This window comes from Tiliqua scincoides, chromosome 2 (assembly GCF_035046505.1).
Source record: "Tiliqua scincoides isolate rTilSci1 chromosome 2, rTilSci1.hap2, whole genome shotgun sequence".
Classification (NCBI taxonomy): Eukaryota; Metazoa; Chordata; class Lepidosauria; order Squamata; family Scincidae; genus Tiliqua; species Tiliqua scincoides.
Genome location: NC_089822.1, coordinates 168572446 through 168588716, shown reverse-complemented (window position 1 = coordinate 168588716; position 16271 = coordinate 168572446). Strand labels below are relative to the sequence as shown.

The 16271-nt window shown below is 45.6% G+C and overlaps 1 protein-coding gene across 3 annotated transcripts in view; it reads right to left on the bottom strand.

Moving 5' to 3' along the window:
• CACNA1A (calcium voltage-gated channel subunit alpha1 A) overlaps positions 1-16271 on the bottom strand; it is a 295623-nt gene that overhangs the window by 206954 nt on the left and 72398 nt on the right. For all 3 annotated transcript variants that reach the window (XM_066618034.1, XM_066618032.1, XM_066618033.1), the window contains exon 4: positions 251-342. In XM_066618034.1, the coding sequence (XP_066474131.1) occupies positions 251-342 (92 nt within the window). The remainder of the gene's footprint in view (positions 1-250; positions 343-16271) is intronic.

Sequence of the window (16271 nt, the reverse complement as noted above, 5' to 3'; positions counted from 1 at the left end):
AGGGCTCAAAGTGGAGCACGATTGCTCCGCATCCACTTTCCCTGCTGCGGGGAGCCCTGCCAGAAGTTGCGCCCCTACAGCCCCCTGAGCGGCGTGATCCTGGGGATCGTGCTGCTGCCTTCCCCCTGCCTGTAGGCTGCCCCCGCCCCTTAAGGGGGCAGAGACCAGGGCCCTCAGGCTGGGGTGTTGCGACGCCCCAGTTTGAATAGCACTGGACTAGTTGCAGGGCAAAAACCGAGGACTAACTCACTTGGGATTCCCGACACTAGCTTTAGTGGCCGGAGCACACGAACCGCCCGCAGAGTCCGCAGGTCAAATTCAGTGCCACTTGTTGCCAAGATGCTGCAAGAGAAAGATAAAGTGTTAGAGATGGGAACTTCGGCTATTTCAACAGAACAAAGAGGAAATGTGTTTTTCCTGTAAAGAAATCCCAAATCCAGACTGTTACTACTTGAGAGAGCAGAGGGTGCTGCTTGAAACTTGGACTTGTTCAGCGCATGTGGAGGACTTCAGCTACCCTGTTGTTCTGAAGGTTAGAGAATTTGCTTCGTTCTAGAGTAGAGTGGTCCAATTTTGGGCAGTTGAGGAGGGTGCAGGGCCCTTGCGTGATCCCTGGTTGGGCTGACCTGAAAGTAATTGGCAGTGACTTGTTGGATCACTGCCAATTACTTCCATGTTCTCAGCCTGCCTAAGAGCCCAATCCTATCCAACTTTCCAGCACTGATGCAACTGCAACACAATCCCAAGGTAAGGGAACAAATGTCCCCTTACCTGGAGGAGGCCTCACTGACAGCCTCCCCACTGCAGGATGCAGTGCATATCCCATTGGCATGGCTGCATCAGCACTGGAAAGTTAGATAGGATTGGGTCTTAAGTTATAAGCCCTAAGCAGGCTCAGAACACAAAGAATGGAGGCAGAGGCGGTTGCAGCTGAGCTTTTTGATCTCCCTGCTGCATCATTTCGGCATCTCCTTCTCCAAAGGAGAAGCTGGAACAGTGTGGCAGGGAGAATGAGAAGCTTCTGATGGGGAGGAGGTGGGGGGGCTGCGGCCAGGCTTTCAAGGGGTGCAAAAAAAAGCCTCAGACCCTGTGCTGGACCACAGTGTTTTAGAGGTAAAGTACTTACACAAGATCCCTTTATCTGAACTAATTATCAGGAATAACAATCACTCCTTGATACTGTGGCCATAACAGTGGGGTAGCTAAGGAGGGGCACCATAATCACCCGCATAGCCATGGCTGGCCACCAATGATGTGTGCAATGAAGCTTGTGTTGAGTGATGGGTTGCAGCAAACAGATTTGAGGTGCTTTAGCCCCAGGTCTGCCACTATCAACTTCCTCCCAGCTGCCACAGACAGAGCTGCTCACTTTTAGTGAGTGGGAAGTGAATCAGGAGGCAGCAATCTGCCCTTGGGCCAGGCCTGAATACATATTAATTCACTACTAAAAAAAAATTAATTGCATTAAAATAGTAAGAAAATGATCCACCAGAAGGGGCCAATCACTGGCTTTCTTCCTGTGCTTTTAGGAGCAATATGATATGCGGAAATTAAGTAACTGAACTTTTCCCATCAATGTACCTCCACAACAGAAAGGTTCACCTACCAATATTCTGTGTGTCAGACTCGTATTTAAGACGCAGGGCCAGTTAAACTGACTGTGACGAACCAGAAGAACACAGTGCACCTGTTAATCAATGGGAATGAGTACCTACTGAGCACAGCTCTCCTCCCAAAAAGGTTTGTGCATATGTTTCTATGCTTCTTTAAGCATATAAAAATTACCAGTGGCTATTTAACTAACAGAGGTGAAAGGAAGGTAAGGAAACAGGCTTATAGCATCTTTTGTAGCTATTCAACATGTGGTCCCTTGCCACCTGCAGTAACTTCTGTGATTCATTCTGAAGCGCATGAATCACTGGAAGCACCAGAGACTGCACTGCAGCCAGTGCAGTTTGCAGGGTTAAGGTAAGGAACACTTTTAAAAAACTTTTTAACCTTTGGTACTCTCAGAGGAAGAAGTGCCGGCACTGGATTCAGCACCAAAAGGATGCTACATGGAGGAAGGTAAGAGCTCTGGGTGGTGGTGTGGGCTTTCGGGGCAGGGGAAGGCATTTTGGGGTGGGGGAGGGAGGGGTGGGGGAGGAGCCAGCCTGGGAGAAGGGGGGTCCATCAGAGCCCTGCTCTGCCGGATTCTATCCTCCGTGTTGGGCTGCAAAGCCTGACATGGAGGTTCTCTTGTCAGCGCCGGCAAAATAGCTGGTGCAGATGTGAGAAGCCCAATTGTGGGAACTGGGGCTTTCCTTGGAGGAAGGAGACAAAAGCCCCTTCCTCCAATGAGACCTCTGGTTACTTCCTGGTACCTGCAGAATACAGTGGTCACCATTTTGGCACCACTGTTCCTCTGGGAGCTGGGAAGGATAAGATCGGTCTGCCCAACATTTTAACGCAGACCCCAGTATCCACAGATTTTGGTATCCAAGGTGGGTTTGGGAACGGATCCCCCATGAATACCAAGGGACTACTGTATCTAATTTAACCAACCACTCCTTTCCCATAGCTGGGACTGATCCCAGAATCTTTGTTTATGATTGATTCAGTCGTACAAAATGAGGGAATTGTCATAACCTCTTCATTTTGATGTATTGTATTGGCAACCTTCAGTCTCGAAAGACTATGGTATCGCGCTCTGAATGGTGGTTCTGGCACAGCGTCTAGTGTGGCTGAAAAGGCCAATCCGGGAGTGACAATCCCTTCCACACCGGGAGCAAGTGCAGTCTGTCCCTGGTCTGTCTCCCTGACTATGGGCCTTCCTTCTTTGCCTCTTAGCCTCAGACTGTTGGCAAAGTGTCTCTTCAAACTGGGAAAGGCCATGCTGCACAGCCTGCCTCCAAGCGGGCCGCTCAGAGGCCAGGGTTTCCCACTTGTTGAGGTCCATCCCTAAGGCCTTCAGATCCCTCTTGCAGATGTCCTTGTATCGCAGCTGTGGTCTGCCTGTAGGGCGCTTTCCTTGCACGAGTTCTCCATAGAGGAGATCCTTTGGGATCCGGCCATCATCCATTCTCACGACATGACCAAGCCAACGCAGGCGTCTCTGTTTCAGCAGTGAATACACGCTAGGGATTCCAGCACGTTCCAGGACTGTGTTGTTTGGAACTTTGTCCTGCCAGGTGATGCCGAGGATGCGTCGGAGGCAGCGCATGTGGAAAGCGCTCAGTTTCCTCTCCTGTTGTGAGTGAAGAGTCCATGACTCGCTGCAGTACAGAAGTGTACTCAGGACGCAAGCTCTGTAGACCTGGATCTTGGTATGTTCCGTCAGCTTCTTGTTGGACCAGACTCTCTTTGTGAGTCTGGAAAACGTGGTAGCTGCTTTACCGATGCGCTTGTTTAGCTCGGTATCGAGAGAATGAGTGTCGGAGATCGTTGAGCCAAGGTACACAAAGTCATGGACAACCTCCAGTTCATGCTCAGAGATTGTAATGCAGGGAGGTGAGTCCACATCCTGAACCATGACCTGTGTTTTCTTCAGGCTGATTGTCAGTCCAAAATCTTGGCAGGCCTTGCTAAAACGATCCATGAGCTGCTGGAGATCTTTGGCAGAGTGGGTAGTGACAGCTGCATCGTCGGCAAAGAGGAAGTCACGCAGACATTTCAGCTGGACTTTGGATTTTGCTCTCAGTCTGGAGAGGTTGAAGAGCTTTCCGTCTGATCTGGTCCGGAGATAGATGCCTTCTGTTGCAGTTTCAAAGGCCTGCTTCAGCAGGACAGCGAAGAAAATCCCAAACAAGGTTGGTGCAAGAACACAGCCCTGCTTCACTCCGCTTCGGATGTCAAAAGGGTCTGATGTGGAGCCATCGAAGACAACAGTGCCCTTCATGTCCTTGTGGAAAGATCTGATGATGCTGAGGAGCCTGGGTGGACATCCAATCTTGGGGAGAATCTTGAAGAGGCCGTCTCTGCTGACCAGGTCGAAAGCCTTTGTGAGATCTATGAAGGCTATAAAGAGTGGCTGTCGTTGTTCCCTGCATTTCTCCTGCAGTTGTCTAAGGGAGAATACCATATCAGTGGTGGACCTGTTGGCTCGGAATCCACACTGCGATTCTGGATAGACGCTCTCTGCAAGTACCTGGAGCCTCTTTAGTACAACTCGGGCAAACAGCTTTCCTACAACGCTAAGGAGAGAGATGCCGCGGTAGTTGTTGCAGTCACCCCTGTCACCTTTGTTCATTTTACTATGATCCTAATAATATGGGATCCATACACAGAAGAAAATTCTGTCCAACACAGGTCCAACACAGGTCCAACACAGAAGAAAATTGCCCCTCTGAAGTCTGCCACAGGCGAGGTCATCCGGGATCGGGCGCAGCAGATGGAACGCTGGGTGCAGCACTACTCTGAGCTATATTCCAGAGAAAATGTAGTCACCGAAGAAGCACTGAACAACATTGAGTGCCTGCCTGTGCTGGAGGAGCTTGACAGTGAACCAACCCTAGAGGAGCTTCACGTGGCCCTGGACTCCCTTGCCTTTGGCAAGGCACCTGGAAAAGACAGCATCCCTGCTGAAGTCCTAAAATGCTGCAAAGAGATCATCGTCACTGAGCTGCATGAAATCCTCTGTCTCTGCTGGAGAGAAGGTGGAGTACCTCGGGACATGAGGGATGCAAACATCATCACGCTGTACAAGAACAAAGGTGACAGGGGTGACTGCAGCAACTACCGCGGCATCTCTCTCCTTAGCGTTGTGGGAAAGCTGTTTGCCTGAGTTGTACTGAAGAGGCTCCAGGTACTTGCAGAGAGCGTCTATCCAGAATCGCAGTGTGGATTCCGAGCCAACAGGTCCACCACTGATATGGTATTCTCCCTTAGACAACTGCAGGAGAAATGCAGGGAACAACGACAGCCACTCTTTATAGCCTTCATAGATCTCACAAAGGCTTTCGACCTGGTCAGCAGAGACGGCCTCTTCAAGATTCTCCCCAAGATTGGATGTCCACCCAGGCTCCTCAGCATCATCAGATCCTTCCACAAGGACATGAAGGGCACTGTTGTCTTCGATGGCTCCACATCAGACCCTTTTGACATCCGAAGCGGAGTGAAGCAGGGCTGTGTTCTTGCACCAACCTTGTTTGGGATTTTCTTCGCTGTCCTGCTGAAGCAGGCCTTTGGAACTGCAACAGAAGGCATCTATCTCCGGACCAGATCAGACGGAAAGCTCTTCAACCTCTCCAGACTGAGAGCAAAATCCAAAGTCCAGCTGAAATGTCTGCGTGACTTCCTCTTTGCCGACGATGCAGCTGTCACTACCCACTCTGCCAAAGATCTCCAGCAGCTCATGGATCGTTTTAGCAAGGCCTGCCAAGATTTTGGACTGACAATCAGCCTGAAGAAAACACAGGTCATGGTTCAGGATGTGGACTCACCTCCCTGCATTACAATCTCTGAGCATGAACTGGAGGTTGTCCATGACTTTGTGTACCTTGGCTCAACGATCTCCGACACTCATTCTCTCGATGCCGAGCTAAACAGGCGCATCGGTAAAGCAGCTACCACGTTTTCCAGACTCACAAAGAGAGTCTGGTCCAACAAGAAGCTGACGGAACATACCAAGATCCAGGTCTACAGAGCTTGCGTCCTGAGTACACTTCTGTACTGCAGCGAGTCATGGACTCTTCGCCCACAACAGGAGAGGAAACTGAGCGCTTTCCACATGCGCTGCCTCCGACGCATCCTCGGCATCACCTGGCAGGACAAAGTTCCAAACAACACAGTCCTGGAACGTGCTGGAATCCCTAGCATGTATTCACTGCTGAAACAGAGACGCCTGCGTTGGCTTGGTCATGTCGTGAGAATGGATGATGGCCAGATCCCAAAGGATCTCCTCTATGGAGAACTCGTGCAAGGAAAGCGCCCTACAGGTAGACCACAGCTGCGATACAAGGACATCTGCAAGAGGGATCTGAAGGCCTTAGGGATGGACCTCAACAAGTGGGAAACCCTGGCCTCTGAGCGGCCCGCTTGGAGGCGGGCTGTGCAGCATGGCCTTTCCCAGTTTGAAGAGACACTTTGCCAACAGTCTGAGGCTAAGAGGCAAAGAAGGAAGGCCCATAGCCAGGGAGACAGACCAGGGACAGACTGCACTTGCTCCCGGTGTGGAAGGGATTGTCACTCCCGGATTGGCCTTTTCAGCCACACTAGACGCTGTGCCAGAACCACCTTTCAGAGCGCGATACCATAGTCTTTCGAGACTGAAGGTTGCCAATACATAATAATATGGGAAAGAAGTAAACACACCAGAATTTTTTTTCCACATTGCAGAGGAAGTAGCAACTTTCTTAGGGATCCTTTCACTGATTTTTGGTAATACTTCCCCCTTCCTTCTTTTTCCCCTTCTTTCAATACTTCCCCCTTCCTTCTTTTTTTCCCTTTTCCTAATGTAAAAGTGGTTGCATTTTAGAGAATAGTAATTGTGGTGTAATGAGATCTCTTGGCTCTGGAATTGGAAGTTATTCTTGCAGTGTTCCTATCTTTTTCTTATGGTAATTAAAAGCTGACTCAGATGGGCTCAATGAGCAACTCTGATTAGGAAGCACTTATCTATTCTAGCCAATGTGAATCAGCAGAGGGGAGAAAGAAAGGTGTGTCACAGACAAATGGATAGATAGAGAACTTGCTAATTTTAGGCTGACATAATCCAATAGTGGAATATATGACAAATATATGATGCATATATTATTAAGAATATTTATAAACTGTCTTTCAACAACAACAAAAAAATCACACAGTAATTTACACAGCAAAATTAATAAATAAATGATTCCCGATCCCAAAGGGCTCATTGTACACAGTGAAAAGATGCAGAAGACGTACCAGCAAACAATACCTAGAAAAGATGCATTGCTAAGGTAAAGAAGGATAATTGATTTTTCCCTTTCTAAATATGAGAAGTGCCTGTTGCTGGACCTTAAAATAGTTTTATGTTACACAAAAGTGTGGAAAAAAGACACAGAACCTGGACTTCTCTCCACATTTTAATATGCAAAATGAAACTTGTGCGAGCCATTCGCTCTGCAGGTCTTCTCGGGCTCACCAGTATGGATTATACAAGAGATAGGACACACATTACAGGACAATACTGTATTCAAGTAGTAGTCCTCAAACTTTTAGCATTGGGACCCACTTTTAGAATTTGTCAGGACCTACTGGAAGTGATGTCATGACCAGAAGTGACATTATTAAGCAGGAAAATTTTTAACAATCCTAGGCTGCAATCCTACACACACTTACCCAGGAGTAAGTCTCATTTACTATCATCATTAAAATAATATACAGAGTAGCTTGTTAAAAGTACAGGTCTGTAACATTTCCCCAAATGCAGTCACATGTCATGGGAGCATCAAGACTAATATATTAAAAATAAAATATTGAAATGAATGGGGACCCTCCTAAAATTGGCTAGTGACCCACCTAGTGGGTCCCAACCCACAGTCTGAGAAACACTGCTGTATTCTTTTGTCCTACCAGGAGTGGTTTGCTACAATCTCCACTCTATTGCTATCCCCCATTTCATGAAATGCAACATTACCAACTGACCTGCTTAGAAGTCATGTGTCCCCATTTTCATTCTTTGCTTTTTAAAGAGCTCACAGGTGCCAACACCTAAATCCTAGATCTTGAGAGGCATTTGAAAAGTTACAAGTAGGTAGACTTGGGTCTGGATTTAACATTCCACCTTGGTCCGTTACTCTAAAAAGTCAGCCTGACAGACAGTAAGCATCATTAGCACTGAATCTACTTAATTACAATTTACCAGTGTACTAGGAATTGAAAGAGATGAAAACAAAGACATAAATCATATAATGGCCCATCTCTGTACCACTCTGAGAAGGCTTGCATCCTTTGCCCTGCCAGCAGTGTATTTTTAAACTCAGCTGATATGCAAATGGCACTGCAGCCATCCAACCCAGAATGGTGCTGTGCCAAGGGGGTACATACTATGTGGAAGCCAGCAATAAGCAAGTATAGATTTGATTCACAAGCCACCAGCTGGTTTTCAGCAGTCTCACATCTTTCTATTTTTAATGACACAGTTATCAAGGCCATTGAAGCTATAGATGTATTTAAAATATGATCATCAAGAGCATATTTATAGCAGGGTTGGTGTTAAACTGCCTGCCCTGAAAAAGCTTTGTGTGAAGTTATTGTCACCTTTCCTTCAGCACAGGAGGCAGAGGTGGCAAAAATGGTTCCTGCATTAGAAATCCACACGTATCCCATGTAATAAATAAGGTTCTCTCACCCCTATTCATACCATTTAATCCCAAAGGACTGAGATAATACAATATTTAAGAGATCACATAACTGGTCTCAGAACATGGTGGCTTTTTAAAGCACTCTGCCCATTAACAGGGTTGTTGAATTGACAATAATAATAATAGCACCAACTGTAACCTTTCATCAGTGACAACATTCAGCCATTCTTAGGAGGGGCAGTGGAGATTTTCTGGTTCAACAGTTTATTAGTTGAATGTTGTGATCTTAAGGAAGCCTGCCTGGAAAACAAGTCTTGTCAAAACCAGTGGGAATTGCTTATGATTAATTGCCTTTAGGATGTGAATGCAAACCAGAAGGGGTCAAAAGTGAGTCCTAGAGGAGGACTCCCTGCAGAATGAGTCAACACTGGAGTAGAGCCACAGTTATGTTCAAGATGGCCTCGTTCAGCTTATACCAGGTCCCTGCTGGAGGGGAGTGGGTCATCTGAATTCTTCTTCACAAAAAAAAGCTTCCAGTTTGGTTTGCTACTGCAAATTACCTCAATGAGGAAAATGAAACAGGCAGATAGGATTGTCAATTTTTCTTTAACAACTCTGCCATTTTGAACAGTTGTGCAACATGCAGAAATTTCAGCAGGTGAAGTTTGTCCCATCATGTGGAAAGAATAATGGAAAAATGCCCACCTAATGAATTTCTGCTTGCCATGCTACTTTTCAAGGCACATGAGTCCTTCAGAAAAAAAAAAGAGAGAGAACCCTAAGAAGCCATAATGTCATAGGGTGGAGCAAAAATATGTCACTACTAAGTAAGCAGTTGTGTACTTCCAAGTGTGGCATTGGAGACAACCCATGTTTTTCTGAATTATTCGAATAGATTGCTCTTTTCTGGCATTAGTGGTCTTAGACCTGAGCAAACAATTCATTGTCTGAAAATGTATCAAATAATCATCCTGAAAATGTTCGTTTCCTTACTGGTGTGTTTGCTTCTGCTTGGAAATACTAACAATTTACCTCTCTTATTCACTCAGTGGACTATTTCAGGAACAAACAGGTCCAATGTCCAATAAATCTGATTCATTTCACCAGGACAAATGAAATGAGAATAAGAAGGTTTGTAGTGATAGATTATAGGGAATGTGGCAATACTGAGTAGCCCAGATTTTTCAGAAGAGGCATATAGATGGTCTTCTAGAGAGTAATCACTTAGACATTGTTAATTAGGGGTCAAACTATACATTATGGCACTTTGAACCCGTGTGTTAGAATGAAGTCAGGTCAAATTCCTATAAAGCAGGGGGTGTGTGAGAGTGAGAGAGCGAAGGGAACCATTTAAAATTCAACATGAATATGGTTGAACAGGAGAAGGACATTGAACCTTTTCCTTACCTATGCTTTTGTACACCCAAATGCACAAAAGAAAAACAGCTAGAGAGAAGTGGTTTGAGGAACAAAAGTGTGACGTGACAAACTGTGTTCAGCATCACCTCCCATGTTCTATTTTAAATCACTTCCAGCCCTCTGCTTTAAAGGAATTTAGCATGACCCACATTCCAATACACTCAGGTTGTGCAGCTCATAAGGGCTAGTTGGCCCCAAACTCTCTTGGTTGCAATTTGCTTTCATAACTCTGGAGCAAGTAGCAGATACGCACAGTGGAGCAGTTTATACACATTCTCCCCACTAAGGGGCATAATTGGGTTGCAAGTATCATCCAGAAAACTTAGCAGCTGCACTGCAGCTGATGGCTTCATATGTAACTGAATGAACTACAGAAAACTCTGGCATGCGAAAGAGACCTAACAGTATACAACAGGGGCCATGACAGTCAATTCTCTCTCTCTCTTTCTCCCTCCTTCTACTTTCCTCTTTATAAACAATATCCAAACATCTGTTTCTAAAAAGGGGTGTGGACATCCATGGGGCCTTAAGGACAGTGAAGGGAGAAGGAAAGTGGCCCTCAGCCAATGCTAGAGACCCCCTACCATTGCAGAAAAATAAGGAGATGCTGGAACAATTGCTCACTTCCCCCCAATGCCACCTGCGTATGTGTGCGGCTGGGAAACATTCCTGAAAGCAAAGGGAAGTAAACAGATGCTAGCCTTGGGCTCACAAAGGAAACTTGCTGGCTTAGAGAGAAGGGAATAACTCACTTTCTATCCAGCCAGCACAAGGAGCTTCCGTGTGGCTGACTGCAGGGAGGCCTTTGCTGAGTCCACGGGTTCTTCCCTCTGACCAGTTTGAGCCAGCAAAATTCACTGCTTGCTCTCACTGTCATGCATATTTCAGAGGCAAAGGAAGGCCAAGTCCTCCTTTTGCCTCTGAAGCAATCATGGGGGGAAAGGGGGGAGAATAAGACTTAGAGATAGCATGTCACTTTGATATGCAGCAAACATGCAGCCCAGCAGCCACATCTTTTTCCTCAATCATAATATTGGGGGAAAGACGAGGCACAAAGACTCCTCTGAGACCAATTTCCCCCAATGAACCAACTGATGGAGGGGGTAACAGAAAAAGTTTTCTCTGAGCCAAATTCACCTCCATCTCATGAAATAGTCATTCTGTGGAAAGGTACAGAGGGCAAAGGAATAAAAAGTGTTTCTTCCTCCATTACGCACACTGACATTTCCTTGCAGGTTCCCACCTCTCCACTATAAACCATTGGGTTTCCATTTGTAGCCACTATTGCCCATAGCAAATAGTGCCAAAACATCTCCAGAATCCCAGGACAGGAGCCACCAATTTGGACACAGCAGAAGCTCAGCTGGAGTGAAAGGAAAAGAATTGTACTGAGGATTCACTGACTCAACAGTTAAATTGCAATGCTAAAGCTGAGCTGGATTCCCAGACATACCCAGCAAGAAACTAAGCTGTTCTGGTTAGGGGTCCACTGCTGCAAGGAATGCATGGAGGCAGGGGACCTGAGGTTAAATACATGAGGCTTGAATCTCAGACAGATACGTGATAAATGGAATCACAGACCTTGGGGCTTATGCTTACTGCAGATCAGTGCCAGCTTGAGGCATCTGTCGTGCACACCTGACCTGCTCTCTCCACTATTACTATATATGCATATAACTTGCATCTCTCCAAGTCGTCCACTCTGAAATTCTGTAAGAGTCCCTGAAAGCATGATGTAGCCCAGAATTACACTGCTGTGGACTCAGCATCCAAAGAGGGAAATATTTGCTTGCTTCCATTTCTCTCACCACAAAAGGGATGTTTGCACAGCAATCTTGCAAGTCAAACTTTTTGTCCCCTTCTTCCAGTTCAAAACAAAACATTTTCATGATAGGGAGGGGAGTTCTTTTTCTTGCTGGAGTAGAAATTGTACAAATGCCCAGTTTCAGACCCAATAGTCATTATGGTAAGCAATGAAAAGAAAAACAAATACAAGAAGAGGCATGATTGCATATTGTGCAGGAGCAGTTTGTACTTTGCTTTCCATGATTGCAAAAATGAAGTAAAAATTCCCCCCCCCTCTCTCTGATAGAAAAGGACACAATTGTCTCCAGAAAATATGGACAGAAATTGGTAACTGTGGTGAGAAGGCACCCCGGAACTAGCTCCCTTGCCTCAGAATATATGAGCTATGTGTGTCAATAAGGGATAAAAGTCTGTATACACCCCGCTTGGGACCAGCGTGAGTGGCAAGGCCTGAAGACCCTTCTGGCAAGGCCTGAAGACCCTTCTGTTTAAACAGGCCTTCTGAGTTCTTGGCCTTTTAACATCTTTTTAACATCTTTTAATATTTTTTTACAGGCCTGATTCTTTTATGACTTGCTGCTGCTCTATGCTCTTTTTACCTATTTTTACTCTGACTGCTGTTTTTAGTATGTGTTAATATGTTTTTATTTGCTTTTAAATTGTTTTTAATATGTTGTAAGCCGCCTTGAGTCCCTTCGGGGAGAAAGGCGGGGTAGAAATAAAGTTATTATTATTATTATTATTATCACCTTGCTGGAAGTCAGAGAGAACTTGAGTAGAGCATTCAGCCATCCTAATGAGGTCCGGTATAGGCTCCAACAGCAATGAAGCCTTGAGTTAGGAATACCATAATCAGAAGTTTGCTGGGAGGCCACTGGATCAGAGAACCTTCATGAGTGAACCTTCTTGAGAGGCTGCTTCTGGGTGGCTGGTGCATCTCAAAATAGTCCACCAGTAGAAATGGAAGAGGAAAGCTGGGTTCCAAAGGATACTGAATCATTTCTGATTAAATAGGATTGAGAGCTTGGACAGAGACTATGGCAGTGTACACATGGATTGACTTAGAGAAGGGCAAGAAGAACAGAAGGCTCCAGTTGAAGGAGCCACTGTCATCTTGCCTCAAGGTGGATTCTTTTCTCACCAGTGAATGGGTCAGACAGTGGAAAACAAGGTCTTACTGAATTGGTTTTAATTTCAATATTCAAAACTACCACATTTGCTGAAATGGAACGAACCACGAAAAAGTGCCACCTTGCCAAACATGTTTCACTGTTTCAATGGAGTTTGGTTCCCATTTTCCCTCTCGGCTGCTAAGCCTTCTCTATGCCATTTTCCTCTGTCTTTGCCCTTACTGTTTTAGGCTCAATATGTCTATACCAGTGTTTCTCAAACTGTGGGTCAGGATCTACTAGGTGGGTTGTGAGCCAATTTCAGGTGGGTCCCCAGTCATTTTATTTTTAATATTATACTTGATGCTGCCATGGTATGTGACTGCCTGCATTTGGGGAAATGTTACAGATCTGTACTTTGAACAGGCTACTATGTATATGCTTTTAACAATGATAGTCAATGGGACTTACTCCAGGGTAAGTGTGGGTAGAATTACAGCCCAGGATTGCTAAAAATTTCCCTGCTTGATGTTGTCACTTCTGGTCATGACATCACTTTCAGTGGGTCCTGTCAGATTCTCATTCTAAAAACTGGGTCCTGGTGCTAAAAGCGTGAGAACCACTGGTCTACACTATTATGTATTCTGATTGGCTTTGGTGACTGACATGATTTTGTTTTGGGGGGATTTTGAGCCACAGTATCACTACATGAAGCATAGTGTTATGATCTCATTGACAAACTCATTTGGGTTGCCACCACAGTCAACTGTATTAAACAGTAATGTGAGCAAATGAGACTGAGGACAATGAAGACAAAGAGGAAGGAACATAGTGCAGAGAATAACTGTACAGAAACAATGACAGCATGTTTGCAATGAATGTCAGAACTCTGCAGAAACAGAAGGCACTTTTCAACACACATAGAAATGAACACAAAATGAGGCAATTTCAACTCAGCTCTAGTGGAGACCAAATAAACTAGGTAGCCGCCCTGGGTCCCTTTTAGGGAGAAGGGCGGGATATAAATAAAGTTTATTATTATTTTTATTATTATTAAACTTCAAAAGCAGATGACAAGATTCATGTCATCTCAGCATCTTATGCAGTAAATTAATACAACACTATCCATAGAAGTAAATGCATATCCACACCTGATAATGCTTGAAATGAATCTGGATGATCGCTTTCCTGGCCAGTCTTGGATACCTGTGTGCTTTGAGGATCTCACGCTAGACAGCTATTATCAGAAGAAATAACACCACTATAAAGCACTGGCTCCCAACCTCTCTTGCTCTTGCTCACTAGACTTATGGCGCAATCCTATACTCCATTTGCACCGACAGAGTGCACACTCCGCTGGTGTAGGCTGTTGTAAACATACCATAAAGCATGTTGTGACAATGAAGGAGTTAGTAGTACAGCAGGAAGGCCTGCAGCATCCCTATTTTGCCAGTACAGGCCTCAGTGTGACCCAGTAAATTCCATGCTGGGCAGCAGAGGGACGGGGGAAGGCAGGGAGGGGGTTTAGCGCAGTGGGGGGAGGCAGGGAGCATGGCAGCGTGGACAGATTGGACCCAGGAGGGTTCGGCGGCACCAGTGCATGCTCTATCCTATCCCCCTTTCCAGGCCAGATCCTCCAGCACAGGAGTTGCACAAGTAATTTAGTAGTCGCAGGTCCAAGTAGACCAGTTGCCGTAGCTGGGGTTTTTCCTGGGGCAAGGGAACAAATGTCCCATTTCCTCTAGACTTCAAAATTCCCCTGCTGGGTACAGTGCAAGCTGAGCTGGCCCCGCTGTATCAGAGAGGGAGAATTCAACAGGATTGGGCTGTTTGTTTCTACTCCAACATGGAAAAGAAAACCTTAACATAGGCCTCAAATTCCATGCCAAAAGAAAGAATGGAAGAATCTTACTTCCAGCCTCCTCTGTTGCAGTACACAAGAACTGCAAGAAAACTCAAGAATCTGGTCTTTATCACTCACACTCCCTTGCCTTGTGTCCCAGCACTATTAGCTATAGGCACCAAGAAATGGAAAAAGGGGGTTCAAGTGCATGCATCACCACCTTTTGGAATAAGGAAGGAAAAAATGACTTTTACAAATCTCACACATTGAATTATGTGGGTTAGATGACTGATCTGCTGAGTCAGGGATCTGATGACTTGCAGCAGGCCTATGGCTAAAAGGCAGTAGAGTGTACAATTTTCTGCCTCTTCTCACTTCTGTTTCCTGAACACTCCTTGTCCCCTGACTAAACAAATGCATTAGTACTATCTCAACATGATACAGTCTGAATCACATCATTCTGTAATCCCTTTGTCTCACAATCCCTTCACCTCTAAGATCTAGCCTCAGTTTTTCTTCCTTCCTTTCTAGTCTGCTGTTGTACAATTAACTATGTAGGCTCTGGGCTTCCACACCCACTTGCATTGTCCATCATGTTTACTGCCCCATTCTGCTTGATTCATCAGGTAATTCCTCTAAGGGTGCAATCCTAACCCACTTTCCAGCACCCACATAAGGGCAATGCAGCTCCGAGGTAAGAGAATAAACATTTCCTTACTTTGAGAAAGCCTCCATGAGTGCCACCCAACTGCAGGATGCAGCAGATGCCCCACTGGCATCACTATGCAAGTGCTGGAAAGTGGGTTAAGATTTGGGCCTAAGTGTACTTGTGCTGCAATCATATTTCCTCAACCATCTACTTGTAGTTATTGGTCTGGTCCTGGAAGAGCTCCAGTGGTTTCATCCTGAATATACCCACTTGGTCCCAAACCTTCCACCCTGAGTGCAACAACTCTGACTCAGTGTATTCCTTCTCCATCAGTCTCAGAGTGAAGAGTCACTGCTGATGCGCCAGCTTCTGTCACACCAGAGGGCTCTTCCCATTTACTGGATCTCCATAGCAACTGGCCATTTCCCATTCATAGTCTCCACAGTTACCTTCCTATCCTCATTCATGCTGGTTGCCTTGACAACAAGACTCATCTCATCAATATAATCTGCCATCTGTATGCGCACATTTTGTGTATCCTGTGTTCGTGCGTGTGTGTACACGCACAAACATGCATGCGTATATGTATGTATATAATGGATTGAGGGACAGGGATAAATTTTCTGCTTCTGCATGCCAAAAGTCTAGCAGTGGGAGGCACCTGGAGATCTTCTACTGACTGAAATCCTATCAGACTTCTGGAATAAATATGTCTGATGGCCAGTTCAACTAACGCTAAAATCCTACACACATTTATCTGGGAGCAAGTCCCCCTGAACACAGAAGGAGTAATTTCTGAGTAAACACCTACTGAATTGCACTGTAAGTGTATTTTCAGTGAAGTTCAATACAGTGAGCCACAAGGGTGGTGAGACCCAGAACACCATCTGATGTCATCTTGAGTCCACTGCCTCTGTGCTAAAAAAACAAAACACCTTGCCATGCTCTTTGCACTCTGTCATCAAACCCAGAAGTATGAGACTTCTGATTTTATTTACAGTGACTGACTGAAAGTTCACACTGTCCCTGTAAACAAAACCAGAAGCCTTGCACTTCCGGGTTTGATGTCAGCACACAAGGAACATGGTAAGGAGGGGAATGCTCTGCTTCTCACTTGAGTGAGCAGGAAGCAAATAATTACAGCTTGCATTTATGGCAGGTTGGAGGGAGGCAGCAGCAGCAGATTCGGGCTGAAC